We start from the raw sequence: 20169 nt of genomic DNA, 5'->3' as shown, positions 1-20169 counted from the left end.
AAGCTACTTGCGTACTTAATCTCGCCCTCAATAGCTGTCACAAGATGACCGAAGCAGACATGTGTACTACAGCACCATAATTTTTTGTCTAGTTTTGATAAGCAGCTTCACTTCTCACATATCTTACATATAGAGATAATGGCTTCCTGTATAAATGCTACAAATATGCTTTGTTTTTTTCTACCACCAAATTTTTTTAACATTCCTATTTACTTTAACAGAACAAGCGTTTTCGCTGAAACTGTTCAAAGAAGGCTGCAGACAGGAGTATTCTAAACATCTCACAGCTAAAACATTTAGATGGGAATAGTGTCATAGAAAATAATGGCAAATAGCTTTAGAAACGGTTTAGGAGTGTTCTGATCTAGCTGTAAAACGATTAGGTATGAATGGGCCCATGATGTTTCATAACACTACTAAATGCAGCTGCACTTAGAAGCAAATGATAGCAGTTTACTATTGCAAAAAAAAAAAAAAAAAAACTTAACTTTAAAATACAAGTGGCTTGTGTGCCACCTGACAATGTTTCAGCTACCCTTTTAAGGTTGTGATGTTGTGGTTGCTCTCAGTCTGAACTTTAAATAAATGTAATGCAAAAACTCCCTTTTGCCAAATTACAATCTCTACCCCCCTCACAAATGCAATTTTTGTCAAGTTAAGTGATCATTCTGTCTCGTCCTTATGAGGACAGATTTAAATGGGACATGTAGGGGCGGTGTCTGGAACTGCACAGCAAAATCATGTCTGTTTTTTCTGTGATGACTGTCAAAGCCCAACACAAAACCAAAGTCATAAAATACAATGCAAAAAAGTCTTAACTCAGTTTTGAATTCATCAGCCATCAGTCTAGGAGCAGTTGTTATTCAGAATTCAATCCAAAGGTTGAATGCCTAATTCTGCATGCAGACGTCTTAAAGAGGTGGGGCGTGATGACATAATACATCATGTGCCTTTTGTCCCACGTGGCCAACATCTAGCACAGCAATAGTAAACAATATAGCTGCAGCCATGCAAAGATACACACAAAATGGTGGCCACCATAAAAAAGTAATAAGGATAAATGTTATAAATAACCAGATAAACAAATTCAGGAAGGAATCAAACTGATTATGGTGATAACAAAACACAGATTTCTAAGCACAGTCAGAACAGCTATTGAGCACCGATGTTTTACTTTCCTACTAACCTTATTAACCTGTAAGTAAATGGGGTTAACTAACCTGAGACCACAACACCCTCCTGGCTTTACGCTTCATTCATCTTTTACACCTCATTAAGAAAGTTTTGCTCAGTCAATCAAGTTGTGCCTGTCTTCCAGTTTCTACTTCTGGCTAGCAATTCAAAGCTCTGCCATTGGAATGATTAACTATTGACACATGTTTTTCATGGGAAGATGTGGTAAAAAATTTTTTTTAACACAAAGCAATCTCAGAGGTGTCATGCAGAAGAGGGATACTTATTAAACCATTTTTTGCTTCTGTGTACTACATTGAATGAAGTTTGATGAATTATCAAGAAGTATCATTTCAGTCCAATGGTGCCTACTATACCACTTTTCATACTTTCCTATCTTAAATGTGCAAAACTTTGCAAAGCAACATTAGTCCAATTTTAGCACAGCTTGGGTCACAAGTCTATACATGTATAGCAAAAGAGCAAAATAGCATAAAAATATGCAACTGTTTGAAATATAAAATAATATTCCAAAATTCAAATTGTTTTTCTGATGGTCATGGTTTTCTTGGTTAAAATAAGATTATCCTAACATAATCGAACATTTTCCACCCTGCTTAATCCAATCAAAGGTCACAGGGTGCAAGTCTATACCAGCAGCATCAGGCGCAAGGCAGGAAACAGATCTGAACAAGGCAGCAGTCCATTACAGAGCACACACTCAACCTTTTGGGACCAACAATTATTTAAGTGCCTTTTTGAGGATATTGGTAGAAACCTCCTGTTGACATGGGTAGAAGGTGCAGACTCCACAAGGGCAACAACCTGGCACACTATCTGAACACGGTTCACTGGATCTGTGATGCAGCAATGCTAACCACGGCATCACCAAAAGATCATCATTGTTAATTTGGTAAACTTCTACCTTCAGTAATGTTAGTCTATTAAAGGCCTACTATAAATGAGCCAAAAGTGAAATGCAAATCCCCACAATTACTTAGTGGTGCTCCACCTAAGAATGGCTACTGGAATTAATGGTTTTAGCAATGTTTTAGGTGGATGCATGGCTGGATCCATCATCAGGTTAACTTGGGTGCACACCCCAGGGCCCTTCTCACAAAGGTACTTAATAATACCTGACATTTTCAAAAAATAACCCAAAATGATGATTTAAGCAAGTACTTTGAACAAGCCATAACTACTGCTGTTTAGAGTAATGGGGCAGAGTGATGGCTCTGAGGCTAAGGATCTGCGCTGGTATTCAGAAGGTTGCCAGTTCAAATCCCCGTCACTGCCAAAAGAGATCCTACTCTGCTGGGCCCTTGAGCAAGACCCTTAACCTGTAATTGCTCCAGGGGCGCTGTACAATGGCTGACCCTGCGCTCTGACCCCAAGGGTTATGCGAAAACTAACAAATTCCTAATACAAGAAATTGTATAATGGTAAATAAGTAGGCTCTCTCAAGTTGCAAGGAGCTCCATTCTGCGGTGCTGTCTCTTCCAAACTGAATACATTCTTCTGGTATCTGCAGGCTTTATAGGCAGGGAACTGGAAGGGACGGAGTCAGATGCCCTCACTGAATTAAACTGAATTCCTTTATTGTCATTGTACATAATACAAGGAGATTCAATGTGAAACTCCTTCACAAGAAAAATATCTTCCCATAAAATGATAAAAATAGTACAATTAAACAACACAAATATATATTATGAAAGCGTAGATACAATGTGCATATGCATATAGTGTAAAGTGCTCTAGCGGGAGCACTTAATAGACTGAATGAGTGCGTTTATAGCTCTTGGGATGAAACTGTCTCTGAGCCTCAAGGTCTGTGCATGAAAGGCTCTAAATCATTTGCCGGATGGGAGAAGTTCAAATAGACTATGGCATGGGTGAGTGGAATCCATGGAGATGCTGGTAGCTTTCCTGAGGCAGCATGTCCTCACAGGTGGTGCAGTGGTAGTGCTGCTGCTTTGCAGTAAGGAGATTGTGGAAGATTGTGGGTTCGCTTCCCGGTTCCTCCCTGTGTGGATAGCGCTTTGAGTACTGAGAAAAGCGCTATATGAATGTAATGAATTATTATTATTATTATTATTATTATTATTATTATTATGTGCTATAGATGTCCTCCAGGGCTGGAAGCTGCACCCCAACAATTCTTCACTCTTGACACAACCCGCCATAGATCTTTCCAATCAGTGGCTGTGCTGCTGAGATACTACACACAAACATAAAAGGTTAAGATACTCTCAGTAGTGCAACAGTTAGTAGGTCAGCAGCACCAGTCGAAGGAGCCAAGATTTTTTCAACATTCATAAGAAAAACATCTGTTGCTGTGCTGGGCAACTTCCCAGTACTGCAGAGGGAACAAAGACCCTCAGGTGATCCACATATGCACATGCGTGGCATGTGGTATATATGTATTTGCTATGCAAAATTGTGTTCTAAAGTTAGGCATTTTCTAAAAAATACCTTGCCCACACTAATGCTTTATAAGGGTGGCAATGGGGCATGGGGCACCACTGAAAAACAAAAACTTAAAAACTTATAGAACAGATCTATTTTTCACACCAGGAAAGTTATCAAGTATTGATCCGCATCTTAAGATTACACAGACGCACACACATCAGACAAAAAAAACACAAATATTATGAGAATTAGCTATTTCAGAAGAAGACCAATTGTGTGTGTTCCCTCAGCACTTGTCTTTCTCTGTAAAAACCTTTTACCCCCGAGGGGTGGTTTCCTCTCAAAAGGCAAAATCACAGTAAATGTCATCTGCCATGTGCTTGGTATTCTGTGATTTACTAACGTATTTATGAGAGAAGGACTCCCACAAAGTCACTACCATCACATAAGCAAAGAGAAAATTCATCATAATCTCAAGAGAAAAAGTATCAAGAAAATGCAATAAACTGATTACTTCCAGATCCCATTTGTTGTCACAAACAAGCACTGTAAATGCAGAAGGTATGTTTTCTTATATCAAAACTTCTGCTGTTTAAAAGTAGACATATTTGTTAAGTTTTTGGGCTTTTTTTTTATGCTGGTGCTCCATGCCCCATAGCTTCCATTATAAAGCACCAGTGCGGGCAAGATATTTTTTTTGAATTTATAGAAAACTCTTACCTTTAGAACACAATTTCTTGTGGAAAATACATATATAACATGTTTGTGAACAAATGGCCAAAAATAAATAAAACACCAAACTTATCCTTTAAGATTCCCATGAGTCCCTGGGTGTTGAAGCTCAAAGGGCACCCCTAACCTCAGTTCACTCACTAGAGAAGCGCGTACACTCACACATTAACATCACATATGTCAGTAATAAGTTAATTACAGGGACTGAAGTAGAAAAAAAAATCCCACTACGGCCCCCTGGCAGCTTGAACCCATAGCCGTTGTTAACATGTCTGAGTATGAGCTGCGCAAATGTGGACACATACAGTCAAGAGATGGTGTAAAGTGCTTCAGTGCTTTTATTCCACTAACAAAATTCAAATACGTAGTGCAGGCAATAAATACCATCAATAAATACATTTATAAAAACAGATTCTCTTCTACTAATAAAATGTCAATTCATAAATCCAAATAATAAAAACCAGAGTAAAACCTCCATCTCCTTCCAAAGCCCAGTGCACCCAGCCAGTAGCTGCGGTTCCCACTTCCAGCTTCAATCCCAGCTGATTCTCCTCAGAGACGCTCGCCTCATTGTCTACAGGATTGCTGGGAGGGACACCTCCATCATACCCCCGCTCCTCCACAATTATCAGCAGGAGATAATCTACCCATGGAGCCCCAATCGCTCGTTCATCCTCTGGCTACTAACCGCTCTCCCTCCTCTCCATCACACTGGCTAAAACAACCCCGATGCCTACCTTTATAAGCTCATAATTCTCTCAGCCTCTTTTCTGATTTCCCCTGCTACCTGCTCAGGATTCTTTATATCCTTTTGAAGGCATGCTAGTGTACTGGCACTGACTTTAACCTACAGAGCACTATTGAGGCAATTGACTGAACCACGTGTGTCTGCATCTGAATTCACATCCTGGAGTTGCTCCGCCACACTACCACATACACCTACATTCCACATAAGCCTGAGCACATATTTACTTTATTTAAAACACTATCACCATGGAACCTGTTATACCAAAGTTTGGCATTGTTTGACGTGTCTTCTTTCCTGCGGTGGCCTCACCTGGGTGTCACAGCATCAGATTGTACATTGCGATGTAATTGCAATATTAGGTTTTCTTGACCTGACTATCTTTATTTTATTATTTATTCTTTATTTCTTCGCTCTTGACACAAACTGCTATAGATCTTTCCAATCAGTGGCTGTGCTGCTGAGATACTACACACAAAGCCTGATGGCTTTCTCATTTTATTTTTGTTATTACTTGTACGGGTGCACATAATGGCCCATTTTGTTGATTTTTGTTGGACTGAATTAAAGGGGACAACCAGGTTGGGGCCCCAACATTTGTATTTGGGACTTTCAGTACTTCACTTTTTGTGAAGAAATAATTTTGATTTGAAAAATATCAAACTTATCCTTTAATCTGACATTGGATGGATGGTACTTGGTTAACAATTACTGAGTGGCAGTCTGCATTAGGACTTTGTTTAGAGACTGTTAACAAACATTACTGCCAATGGCAGCTGAGACTTTCCAAGAAAATTAATAATTAAATCTTTTGGTTAACTACACATTGTGATGTTTATTTGTTTTAGGTGAAGAAGGGGCCAGGGAAGGCAGTTCTAAATAAGGGGATAAGCAAAACTCATGAAAATAAAAGAAAGCTTTTTGGACACCTTTACTTTCTACTACAGTCTGAAGAAAATCAGAGTCAGGACACAAGAACAATTGTAACTGGAGGTACCAATGTACAATTTCAGTTCAAGTAAAACCCAGGGTATTTATATGCCTGAGAATACATCGGCATCACACTGTAACAAACAGAATTTCATCCTACATAAAACTGTGCAGCTCAGGTTCACACTGCTGCTCAACAAGCCCAAAGTCCAGCAGAGCCACTGTCTGTCAAACATGTGTCGGGTGGCACCTGTAAGAGTACAGACTAGGCATACTGCAAACTCAACACACATAGTACTAGATTTACAGCTCATTTAAAAAAATAAAAATAAAGGTAGGCATAAAAACTAAAGAATGACTCATCTGTAGCTTACATGCTGCTAACAAGCCTACTAAAACAACACTGTTAATGCTCTGTCTGCTTAATATTTAGCTATTTAAATACTTCACTGTTTACAATGTAAAACTGCACAAGGATATGGTATGCTAAGTAAAACAAAAAGGAAGAAATTATACTATTTAACACACTATTAGAAGAAGGAAATTTACAAATCTGAAAACTGAATATGTGATCAAAATTACAGTACACTGCTGTCCCAGAAAACTGTTACATTTTACATTTTAGTCAGCTCCTTTTTTATTATGTATTTTTTAATTGCATAAAACACTTGCTATAAAATGTATGCACATATATAAAAATGTGTTGTTTAAGAAACCTTGTTTTGGTGACAAATTTTGTCTGGTACATGGTGGCCTGGATTTTGCAGACTTCCCCCCCTGGCACCAATTATGTTTAGAGAGTAAAAAAGTAGTATTGAAAAGTAGAACAAAGCATGTATGGTAATTTACAAAAGACTCCAAAAGAAAAAGAGGTAGAGGGCAAAAAAAGAATTTAACTTTATGACCAACCAGTGGGATCACTGGTATAAGCATTTGGTGATAGCACATCAAATGTCATGTCATTGTCTAACCAGCTTATTCCATACATGGGCCGTAGGGGGGTGCTGGAGCTTATCATGGCTAGCATAGAGCACAAGGCAGGAAGAAACCCTGGATAGTTATGCTCATCCATTACAGGGTGAACACACACACACACGCACCGTGGCCATTTAAGGATCACCAATCCACCTAACCTGCATATCTTCGAACTGGAGCACCCAGAGGAAGCCCATGCAGACACAAGGAGAACATTCAAACTCCATGCAGGGAGGACCCAGGACCACTGTGCCACTGTGCTGCCCCACAAATCATATGTTTATAACCCAAATAAAATTTTATTACTTTTAACTGGTTGATTTAGACCTTCTATATCACATATGGCATTGGCCGATTCACAACTCTAATTTGGCTCCGTATGAGTAAGTGCAACTCACTGGCACCCCATTCAAAATGGGTTCCTGTCTTATGCTCAGTGCCACCGGAATAGGCTCTGTGAGCCTACAATTGTACCGTTAAGAGAATATGTAGGTGAATATCCACAGCCTTATCTGAGAGTCATGGCTCCAATTACATTCACAGCTCTAGTTACATGTTACATATGTTACAGTTACATGTTACAATTACATGTTACATATGTTACACATTTTCACAATCCCACCTTACAAACAAATTATGGAGATTCAATGAATATCTTGGTGGAGACCATAATTTATAATCAAGTGGCAATCAGAAACTGCAGCTAGTGTGGAATAAGCTTCTGCGATGCCACAGTTTCACTATAGGGTGTCACACTCTATACAATAGTAAAGGTAAGAGTTTGTGGACACTCTTGAGAGGTCCTCGAATCCAAAAAGGGCTCAAGGAAGTCAAAGGTGTAAGAATAAGAAGGGTTAATTATAAACGCAGGATAACTGAACAGTTAGGCTATAAAGAATAATAGAGTAGAGTGTAGAGTGTCCAGTGGCTCATAAATACTGCATGTGTTGCTCTACTACTCAACTTCCTTTAAGACAACTCTGCCCGAGTGCCTTTCTTGCCTCCTTCCTATACACCCACTGAGCTCACGCAAACACTCACCTTCCAATACCAAGCTGTACTGGGTGGATGGGGCTTTAATGCTCAGCATATGGACCACTTTTGGGTAAGCCCCCAAAATCACTTCTCAGGTTCCAGACTTTGTGTAAAAGGTCCTAGGTTGTGTTATCTGAGCAGCTGCTATTGGCCACAAGTGATCCTGCACCTCTGTGTCATACAGTAGGCTAGAGGGAGTGCAGAATTTGTCCACCCTTGTGACTCATGGGAATACAAACATTCTACAGTAGTACCATACTTTGCTCCCCAGTGTCTTGGGAAAATCCTAACACATTAACAAGAGCTTCCCATTGCCCCATCTTGCTTAAATTCAAGACTTGTGCAGCAATCTATTGGTTTCTTAGTACCCCATTGGCTGTAGAAAGATTTCTGTTGTGAATCTAGTACTCATATACCAAAGCTGACTACTGCTAGCTGAGTACTGAGTTTTGGTCGAAAGTTATAGAACACCCCCAATTTTCTAGTTTATATTGAAATTTCTAATGTCTTGGAAGAAACAGAGACCATAAAATAAGACATAGTCAAAATACACACTAAATAGCAAATTAATTACTTTTAGAGGAACCAAGCATTAATTGCGAAAAATCAAAGTCAAAAAGGTAGTAGCAAACATTATTAACAGAAAGGAGATCAGAGTTTAGCAAACTTGTCTTAAGGGATATAGCTGCAAACTCAGATAGAAAATATTTGAAAAAACAACCCTTTTAATCCCTCTTTGTGTTTGGTATCGACATTGTGACCTGAGTGATCATGCCCATAACAACTGACTGTTAATATGCATGTTATAAAATAAATTTTAAAATATTAAACAGGAGACCAGAAAGACTACTCCTGGAAGTCTAAAAAAAAAATTAAAGAATGAAGGCACCTCACAACAAAAATTTACATAGTTCAAGTCCATTTCGCAACCCTTTGACTCTCAGACACTTGTCTTTTTGTTCTTTTGTTGTCTAGGGTCTTCCAGATCTGCACCTGTCAGAGTTTCCTCAAGTTTTCAAGTTCCTTTTAATGGTGTAGGACACTCTACTCACTGCAAACCTTGGCTTCTTGGCAGCTTTTCTAAAGGAAAGACTTGTACTTTTAAGGGAATGTCTGTCTTCCATTGTTTAATGCATTTTCTTACCATTATGATAGTAATATACAGTTCAATATTATCCAAATAATGCTTTAGAAGATGAAGCAACATAGTTTGCTCCCACGCTGATTTTATACAGACAGAATTTGCAAGTAATCAGCAAAAGTTAGGACACCTGTAGCAATTGTTTACCTTAAATTCCAAGGCACAATTAACTTCCTTTTCAATAAAAGCGGTAAGTGGTCAACCTATTACTTGGTCCCTGAAAATGTCTTTTTGTATAACTCTGAAAATTAATTTTTTTTCAGTTTTTTTTGTTTTAACCTATGACAGCCTACTGTTTACCTGTACAATTTCAGTTTATTCACTGGATTTGAACTGATTAAAAAAAAAGCTGGGAAAATGGGGGTGTTCTAAAACTTTTTACCAGTAGTGTTTAGTCATGGAGTATGACCCCCCCCCCCTCCGTGTCATATGACAATTGACCAGCAAAAGGTATAGCAACCACAGAGAACAATTATTAAGTCTTAAAGAGAAGAAATGAAACTGATCCTGAAACGGATCCCAACTGCAAATGAAACTTAAACTATCGTAAGAATCTGCTTTTTTCATGATGTGGTTATGTGAGGATACAACTCTAGAAGGGGTGCCAAGTAATGTGCTAATAAATTAGGTTAAGAAGATGACAAAACAAAGGCGGACTGCAAATTGTGCTCAGCGAAATTGTCCAGAGGAGGCTCAAAAGGTAGCGCATTTAACACAAGTAATTTAATCAAGCACCTAAAATCCCAACACGACAACGAGTACAAAGAGTTTACCCACGCTTCTAAACCAACACAACCCACGCTGCAGCAAACTCTTGCAAGACGAGAGAAAATGTCCAGAGACAATCCACGTGCTGTGAAAATAACACAGGCAATTATCGAGTACATTGCATTGAGTGACCAGCCACTCTCGGAGGTAGAAAATGTGGGATTCCTGCGTCTCCTCCATGTTCTGGAGCCCAGATATGATGTCCCAAGCCGCCGCTACATGACTGACATGGAGCTGCCTAAACTACACGACTCCGTGAAAAAACATATCCACAGCCTACTGCAAGCCTCCTCTGCGTTTAGTTTCACCACGGATATTTGGACAAGCAGTGTTAGCCCCGTGTCGCTAATTAGCCTAACCTCCCAGTGGATAGACGAGAGTTTCTTGTTTTTTTTGTTAAATTATATGACTAAAGCTGTTACCTGTAAATTTAAATCATGTTTTTATTAAGTACTCGGTATCGGCAAGTACTCGGTATCGGCGAGTACTGAAATGCAAGTACTCGTACTCGTACTCGTTTTCCAAAAAAGTGGTATCGGTGCATCCCTATTAAGAAGCAAGAGGCTTTATAAAGATATGCTTCTTTACTTCTTAGATCTGTGGGTCCCCTACCAGTGGCTTATATCTTATTTCTGCAATCAATTCATTTGTTTCACGGAAAACCATGACAGTAATAAAAATAATAGATTCAAAAGCTGGTGTGTCCCAAGCCTTAAATGACACTTTGATTTAGATCTTCACCCCCCAAATCTGTTGGAGTCCTATCAACAGCCATCATACCCGCCAAGGCTAATTGCTGAATTGCTTTTCTACACAGCTAGCATCTCAGACTCAGTATGGAATGCGGCAGAGGAAAAAGTGTCTAATAAGCACATGCTGTTACAAGCTAACGAGAAGCCCTACATCCCCGACTGCACCTTTGAGCGGTTTACATCATCAGAGCTGAGAGCGACAGAGAGAGAATGTCAATGAGTCATGGGAGAGTGAAGATTAGAAGAAAGCAGGCTGCGGCACTCACTGCCAGTATCAACGAGCCATCTGCTTGTACTCCCCAGGGGATCCTGCTGCTCTATCACTGCCACCAGCTCTCCCTCGAACAGACTCAAGTCCCTCTCCTGCGTAGCGTTGCAATTGCGTTTGAGCTGGTGCACTTTGTCCAGGGGGTAAGTGGATAGCACCTTCACCCGTTGGGCCTCCGACTGTCTTGGTGACTCCGGCTAATAAAAAAAAAAAAAAAACAAGAAAGAGGTTAAGAGTAAAATGAGTGCTCATAACATATGGAAACATCCAAGCACGTGCTTTGTAAGAGAGGCTCCAGAACTCTGAGATGAAAAATTACTGGCTTCTGCACAGATTGGCACACAAAGGAATGAGCAAGTGAGCCAAAAGGGAGCAGAAACAGCTTCTGCTAATTTAGTTTGGTACACGTCTACTGCTTCGGCGATACAATATTTATGAGCCGCTTGCTAATTGCTTAATTACCTTAGTTAATGTGCCACAATGAAACGGGGCTAATTGAATTAGAAAATTTAATGGAGCTGCTTCATGCCCTGAATACCACAGCCTCTATTTGTCATCATTTGCAGGGGGGGCATGACCCACCTTCTAATCCACAATTACAGTCTACAAAGCCATTCTAAAAATTCGCTTTATATAGCTCTTTTTTCAGCAAATACCATACACATCTATCCACCTTACCCTGATCCAGGGGCTGGAACCTTTCCAGGTAGCTTTGGCTGAAAGTCAAGAACCATCCCTGGACAAATCGTGCCAAGCCATAGAACACAGAAATAAAATGCAGACTTACTCTGGGACACTGGATCAAATGTTCAGCACTAACCATTTGGCCAAACTGGGAGCCTAGCCATCTATTGCTTTATGCAAGTATGTGTCATCCACTCATAGGTGAGTATACCTGTACTATACTCACTGTAATCCTACAGTCACCTTCCACAACTTTAAATATGTGGCTGTTTGGATGCAGTTTATAATACAGCATAGTATAACATTGCCCAACCAACTTAATCCAGTTATAGGCTTGGGGGTAGAGTTAATTGGGGCTATCCAGTTGTGTTGGGCAAAAGGCAGCAACCAACACTTAGTAGTGTGCACATTCATTCCAGGGTCCACTTATGTACTACTCACATACACATGGGGGCAGTTTAAACTAATCTAACACATACACTGTGTGTTGGACCTGTACTGATATGACGACAATGTAAAAAATCATAAGTGAAATAAAATTTATCCAAAAGCATCATTTCAGTTATATAGTGTGTGAGAAACGGCTGTTGACCTTACCCATCCGGGATGCCCTCAAGATGGAAGGACAGGGGGAAACAGCATGCACAGGACATCGTCTCCCCTGGAATATTAGATGGCAGGACCCCGTAGGCTGCAGCAGTACCACAGATCCCCACAAGGCATCATGGGACTTGGAGTTTGTCAGCTCATCCCTGTTGCGTTCTGTGGATGCCGCCAGGGGGTGCTGCAGGGATTGGGGAGCCCTACTGCATAGGATTTCCACCTCATCCAGAAGTGCTTCCGGACCATGTGTACAGAACACTGGAAGTACTTCTGGGTGCTAGATAAAAGGAGCTGCCTGTCTCAGTTCCGAGAGCAAGAGTTGGGTGGAGGTGGACAAAGCTTGTGAGGATGAGTGAAGGAGGGAGAGGGAAAAAAGAGAAAGAAGACAAAGTGTTGAAGAATGCTGTATATTGAATGCCTTAGTGCTTTCTACTGTGGCTGTGGTAGGAAACGCTTGCCCCAGGAGAGTTTCCCACAATAAAAGCTCTTTCTACTTTTTTTTTTCCTTGGGTACCGTTGGTTTGACTTTGTGTCAAATGAGTGGTTGCTCATTGAGTCCCAAATGAGGCACATTGCCTGCACTGTGAGGGAGCGTCAGTTACGGCACTGAGGGTGATCCAGCTCGTAAGATCCTCATTGTTGGAGACCTGAGTGGTTGGACCAGGCCAAGGGGTCGCCCACGTAACACCTGGCTGCAGCAGATAGAGGGTAATTTCCTGAGGTTGGGACTGGACTGCGTGTCTGCCTGGGGGGTTGCCAACCAGGATCCTGAGTTGTTTTGTCTTGTAGTGGCTGCGGCAATGCACTGTACCAGTGCATGCTCCCCAACTTGACTTGACTACTTTTATACTTGTGTCTGAGCCTGTTTCTGTTGGGTGTTAGCATAGCTGGAGCACCCCCTATTGTCCACAAGTGTCATGTGCTCAAGGAAACTGGTAGAAATGAAACGAAAGTACATTTAAGGTGATCTTCAAAATGTTTCTGTATGGATGGGCTGGCATCCCAGCTGGGATGGTTGATGTTAACTTCCCCACTTCCCCTATCACAGGGGACAGGCTTCCCTGTCATTGTGGAGTGCTGTCTAACTTGGATGTGCTTCTTGGTTATAACTTTGATGGCATGACAGTACACTTTAAAAGGGGCCTCTTCTCCCCAGTTGGACGAATTGAAGTTGTGAGGGTACAAGGACAGTATTTGCCTTGAGGAGGAGGATGAAAAATGTGTATTGTGGTTATTGTATTGATGTTATATTAGGGTTTGCTTTGAAGCCTTGTAAAAAGGTACTGTGCTAAATAAAAGAGGTTTGGATTGGAACTGTTGTGTTTAGTAGTTGTGTTCTGGGTTTGGAGTTCAGCAAGTCCCCTGCTGTCCATGCTACCAAGCTGAAGCAGAAAACATGACACATTCTAAAAGGATTCTAGATGAGACATTGGGACATCTTAGCTATTAGCTACCCAATGCACTTGACAGGCTGAATGGTCTTCTCTCATTTGTCAAACCTCTTATGTTCTTATATTGACAGGCAGTTATCTGATCAATAACCGCAAGTCAATGAGGTTACTAATCACTATGCCATTATGGTCCCCCACAAATAGTGATGAGCGAAATAATTTCCACATATTGAATTCACAGCAAAACTCAGCAGCTGCTTTCTGTGTATTGAATTTTCCTGTGGAGAAAAACACAGTAAGTGCACAATGGCATATTTTGTTCAGTCTTTGTGTGGAATATATGCAGCATGTCACATTTCAAAAAAATGAACTGCACTTCTCTGCAGCGATATGATCAGGAGGCATAAATAGAATTGATTTTGCTGCTGTGGTATTCATTATATGCTTTATGCTACTGCAGAAAATAATACAGATAAACCTAGAAGTGTGAATGCGGATTTAGGGAGTAGTATTCATTATTTTCCATTCACACAAAAAAAACCCTTTAAAACTCCAAAAAAAACTCTTTAGTGAGTTTTACAAGTGCAAAATTACAAACAAATTTTAGTTTTAATTTTGAAAAACACTATGTGAATCAAAATCTCATTCGCTCATCACTACCCACAATGCATTTGCTACATGGATACACGTCAGTGCACTACATCTTTGTACCATTCCATTTGCTATACTGTATATCAGCTTTCCTTATGTCTCTATCTCATGTGAAATCCCAATTAAAATCATTGGTGTTAGTTATTGTAACCAACATTATTATTTTCTTAGTCATGTCAAAGGGCCCATTTGGAGGAAGCATATGAGTTAGAGTTGCCAATTTTAAGCTCAAGGAGCTTATGTCTAAGTCTAGCCCAATCACTGTCTGTTTGGAGCTTACATGTTCCTGCTGTGTTCATGTGGATTTTGTCCAAATACTTTAGTGTCCTCTATTAATCAAACACATGAAGGTTAGGACGATTGGTTTATAGGTATCTGTAAGTGTGGGGAAAGATAGTGCCATGTGTTCTATGCTACCATATTAGACATGGATTCCTCACCACCCTGTAATAATAAAAGTTTCTTCAGAAAATGGATGATGTTTTACTCATATACAATACAACTGGAACGACAAGTGCAACTTTAGTAAGTTAATGGTCTGCCTCTGTTCCCAGTCTATTTATTTATTGGGTGTCTCTCATGAGGGGTCTATAGTTTACATTTGAGTATCTGTCCACTAGCAAAGCTTTCTGACACTCATACATCAGCAATACCATAATGCCCTGGGCCATGCCTGTGCGAGGATCTTGGCCCTCTATCTCTTCATTTCAGCCAACCCCACTTGGTATTAATTGGGGACCCCAAAAAGAGATCCTTTCCCACTGCCAAAAAAACTACAAAACCGTTTAGAATATGTTCTATCTGAAATCAAATTCCCATGGAGCAACAAAAAAGATTGTTTCAAGTGTATTGCCAGTGTACATTTTTAAAGAGACTGAATTTTCTATATAGAGATAATAAAATTCACCTTGACATCTTGACACTGACTACTGTAGCTTGGCAGTGGAAATTTCTGGGAAAGCCCATATGCTGCGAATGATTTGAAGCTAAGATAAATGAGAAATCCCTTGTATATGATTAGAAAATACAATGGTGTACTTGGTAAACCTTAATCCCCTTTGTTAATTTATAGGAGCTTGTTCAAAAATGCCCACTCAGTCCTGGCTTTTTCTCACAACTCGCTTAAAGGTAATGGTTTAGTCTTTGATGCCTGATCTGTGTAAAAACCTACCCATAATCCTCAAATGGCCATTCACACGGCTGTTACGGAATATGAATGTAGGCACACTGGGGTTTTTATACATTTCAGATATTTCGAGAGCCAAGTATACGTTTGGTGAACAGCCTCTGCCAGTGAACACTGTGCTTTGATTTAATCACATGCTTATAAAGTCAATTATGGAGTTATCAAAATCAGAGCTATCCAGCACTTACCGCAGGTCTTTTAGGTTTATCAAAACTCAGCTTCCGCTCAATTAACTTTGGAGCATTTTCCTTCACAAATAGCAGGTTATTAAGTTCTTCCATAATGCTGTTTTGTACTTCAGAGATGTTTGATAAGGGCGCCTGGAAAATGGAAAAAAAAATTCTTTATTTTTGCTTAAATAAGACATCATTTACGAGGATTGCAACAAAGAAATGAGGCCATTCATTTAAGTTATGGCTCTTAGGACTCCAAACAGTGAAACTTCATTAATCACGATATCTCAATAAAGTGATGACTTAGCATAGCAGAAGGGTGAGGAGATGTAAGCAACTTTAAAGACGTAACTTTCACATTATGTTTATCGTTAAACTAACATTTCACTTTTCTTTTTATCTGTTTGATATTTTATTTAAATAAGAACTTCTTTATCTTCCAGAAGAACAGCTTATGAGAGAGGAGACAATATAATTGCAGCTATATAGCTGAAAGTAAGAATTTGCCATTATATTAAATTGCACCATATATAATGAAAGAGGACAAAATGACTGGAAGAGTGTGATAGTAAACCTGAACAGCCAGGAAAAAAAATATCGAATAGTAGAAACAGATGTGGTGCATCAGAAGAACTGTGATTGTCAAACATGAAAAATAAAGCAACCAAGACCTTAAAAATGTTAAACTCCAGAAGATGGACATTAAGGTTGCCAGTTTTTTGCATCACGTAAGAAACATCAATGACAAGCAGAGTGTTTGTCAGTTGCCTCCCAATATGTTGTTCATACATTAATTTTAAGATCCCCATGATGACCAAGACCTAGCATGCCAACATTAAACACACAGCAGGAGCAAACCCAGGGTGGGTGACCTGCTACCAGACCACTTTAATGTCTCCAGTTCAACTAAAATGCATGAATAGGAAAATGTGCAGTACTTAAAGGAAACTCATGAGGGCAGTGGGTTTGGAGGGGCATGCATGTTCCACATAGACTGCGCAGAACTGGGAATCAAAAATAGGAAAAACTTGGCACCACCACATTCCCACTCTGAAATAAAACAATAGTGGAGAAGGACAAACAAACTGTAATTGCCTTTACTACACTATTGGCACGTAGACTTGTCTTGGTCAACTGGAAGAATCCTCTCCTCTTTTAAGTCAGTGGGTAACTGATGTTATATACTATCTAAAATTGGAAAAAATCAAATTCTCACTTAGAGGATCTGTACAAAACTTTTTTAAAACCTGGCAGGATCTAATCAATAACATTTTAGCATAAGCATTTAAATTGAGGAAGCAGATTCTCTCCCCTCTTTCCTATTCTATTATTTTTATCCATCCATCCATTTTCCAACCCGCTGAATCTGAACACAGGGTCACGGGGGTCTGCTGGAGCCAATCCCAGCCAACACAGGGCACAAGGCAGGAACCAATCCCGGGCAGGGTGCCAACCCACCGCAGCACACACACAAACACCAAGCACACACTAGGGCCAATTTATAATCGCCAATCCACCTAGCCTGCATGTCTTTGGACTGTGGGAGGAAACCGGAGCACCCGGAGGAAACCCACACAGACACGGGGAGAACATGCAAACTCCACGCAGGGAGGACCCGGGAAGCGAACCCAGGTCCCCAGGTCTCCCAACTGCGAGGCAGCAGCGCTACCCACTGCGCCACCGGTGCCGCCCGCTATTATTTTTATTCGTTTATTAATTTATTTATTTACTTACTTTTACTAGTTTAAAGTTTTAGTCTGATGGCCTCTTTCTCAAGGGTAGGGGTTGATTTGTAATTGTTAAACTTGACTTGCTGATATGGAATGTTATTTGATTTTAATAAAAAACAATAAAATGCAAAAGAAAAAAAAAACAATATTTGAATGTTAATATATTACCATGGGGATTAGATCATCAGTTTATTCCTTCCTGGCTCTTTAACTATTCCAGACGCGTGCATTGGTGCTTAGGTTTTTGATTTACGGCTTGAAGAGAATGTAGTATGATGCAGGCAAACATCAATTACTGCATCACAATTAAAATTCTCATCCATCGTTGTAAATTTGTCTGATTTTTTTGTATGTGAACTAAATGGCAGTTACAGCCAAAAGCACCAAGGAAAGAAAATTCCCTCATATGGGAGACTCTCGTACTGAAGGAACATAAACCCTAATCATTGGGGCATCTGATGTGATAAGAGGCACATTGGGATGTGGAAGGAGACTAGTACTTCACATTAGCTTGCAGTGTAACAAACTCTTAAGTTGTGAAGATGTGAGACTATCCATTAAGAAATGGAAAACAAGTGTTTTGTGTCTATGGGACACAACATCCCTTAGTTTTATAAAAACAATTTTAAAAAATGCATTTTAATGGTTAATTTAGCTTACAATCTAAAATGTTACCACTTTCACCCTGATGTAAAATAGTCATTCATACCTGCTTATATATTTGTATTTGATGGGAATGTACAGGTTTGCAACAATAAAATACAGTATGTTTTTAAAGTTAAGAAAACAAATGACATGGTGGTACACTCTGGGCTGGTGTGATAAACAGTGTCACCTGAGGCAAGGTACATTTCTGCTGCCCATACAGATGTTGGCACTATATATTCTGACTAAGCACTAGATGATACAATTAAGTCACATACAATGTGCATTACTATACAGGCTTTGCGATAAGCTGCATTCTCTGAACATCAGACAAAAAAAAAATATATATATATATTATTTTTAGAAAAAAATGTGAAACAATTAAAAGGATTAGCTTTAAAACTATAAAACACAAAATACAAATGCATTATATGAACCTTAATGCAAAAAGAAACTCTGCTGTATAACTCCACTGACACGCTTCTCTGAATACCTTGGCTGTTTCATACTTTGTCCTAAAAGCTAAAAGGCACCTTACCTTTCGAACTTAAGAGACTTTTAACAAACACTATGACTGACAGCTTAATCAGAAAGCAGAAATTAATACAATTTCACAAAATAACATATTTAGTACATATACAGGACAATGTGATATGCATGTGCACTGACCCATCATAAACACTGGGTGGAGGGGGAAAAATGATCGGCTTTTACTACTACTACTACTACTACTACTACTACTACTACAGAAGAAGAAGAAGAAGAAGAAGAAGAAGAAGAAGAAGAAGAAGAAGAAGAAGAAGAAGAAGAAGAAGAAGAAGAAGAAAACTCAAACTGGCCTAATAAAATTAAAAGTAAAATTAAACAAACATGGCAGCAGGACTGCAGCTGTAGACTTTGACTGCCTGGCTGAAGGCTGATTTAATAAAAAAATATAAGCATCTCTCAAATAGATAGATAGATAGATAGATAGATAGATAGATAGATAGATAGATAGATAGATAGATAGATAGATAGATAGATAGATAGATAGATAGATAGATAGATAGATAGATAGATAGATAGATCTTTATTTGTTCCCAGGGGAAATGGGCTTGCATTAGAACTTGCATTAAAAGTCTGCAGATACCATGCTGTGTTGTTTGTCACTATTCTTCTACATTCACTCCTGGCATGCTGAAAAAGTTCTCCAAATCCTGAGTGTCGCTGGGAAAACTGACGCTGTGCATTGATTGGATGGTGATATAACATACTTTGCATACAATAGCGAGGATAAATTAACTGGAAATCTTGGGTAAATGTTAAAAGATAATTATTACTGTATGTGTCAATTTCATTGAATTTTGTGATTATGTAGGCTAGACAGTTTTAAATGTTTTCTATATCCTTATAGGTTATGGGTCTGCATAGTAAAAAGTATAATTGTGCTGTCATCGTCACTTTTCATGGTGGGTTTAATAGACATTGCACCTTGAACAATATTTTGTTTAAACTGTCATTCAAAAATTATATATTTTTCATTCATGTGATGCAGATTCTATCTTTTTAAACAAATGTGAACTGCAAGAAAGGAAATTACATTCCAATTGCTGCATGTTTCTGCAATGTTATGCCTTAATTGCTTAAACACATTTTTTTCTTGAGAGAGTCCTGCAGACAGTTTCAGCAGTGATCATTCCACTGAAAGCAGCTCTGAGCACTTGCAGTCATGAATTGACCAATTTGCAGACATCTTGCACTGTAAAGAATTTGAAGTCAGCAGGTAGCTGGTATTCATATGTGTTTATTATGTTGCTTCTATCTGATGAGTTCATGTTTTAATAATTTTGTAGATTCAGGATTTACAATGGAATACAGTCCTATCAGATTTGGACTATTTGCAAAATTAATTTGAACAGTTAAATAAAACTAATTGCATATGAGCCAAAAAAAATGAAATTTAGGTAATTTTATCTGCAATCTGAATATAGCCTCAGTAAGTTCTAGCAACATAGCCAGTATAGAATTCTCAACTCATTTTTACCATTGCAACTTTTGTCTAAAATAAGAAAAATCAGGAAAATAAAGGCCATGTACTTACACGTGCCTTCAAAATGCGCATGTGTCATTTTGATTCTCACTGTGTGATGAGGCCTTGCCAACTACGCTATGTGAAATTTATAACTATTAAATTAAAAA

The 20169-nt window shown here is 39.2% G+C and overlaps 1 protein-coding gene across 1 annotated transcript in view; it reads right to left on the bottom strand.

The window, feature by feature from the left end:
- LOC114654567 (Rho guanine nucleotide exchange factor (GEF) 38) overlaps positions 1–20169 on the bottom strand; it is a 56900-nt gene that overhangs the window by 7904 nt on the left and 28827 nt on the right. The window contains exons 5-6 of the mRNA XM_051929458.1: positions 15632–15763; positions 10927–11125 (exon numbers count right to left, since the gene is read on the bottom strand). Coding sequence (XP_051785418.1) covers positions 10927–11125; positions 15632–15763 — 331 coding nt within the window. The remainder of the gene's footprint in view (positions 1–10926; positions 11126–15631; positions 15764–20169) is intronic.

The sequence above is a fragment of the Erpetoichthys calabaricus genome, chromosome 7 (genome assembly GCF_900747795.2).
Source record: "Erpetoichthys calabaricus chromosome 7, fErpCal1.3, whole genome shotgun sequence".
NCBI lineage: Eukaryota > Metazoa > Chordata > Cladistia > Polypteriformes > Polypteridae > Erpetoichthys > Erpetoichthys calabaricus.
The sequence above is the reverse complement of the archived record's forward strand: the minus strand, read 5'-3'. Positions and strand labels throughout refer to the sequence as shown.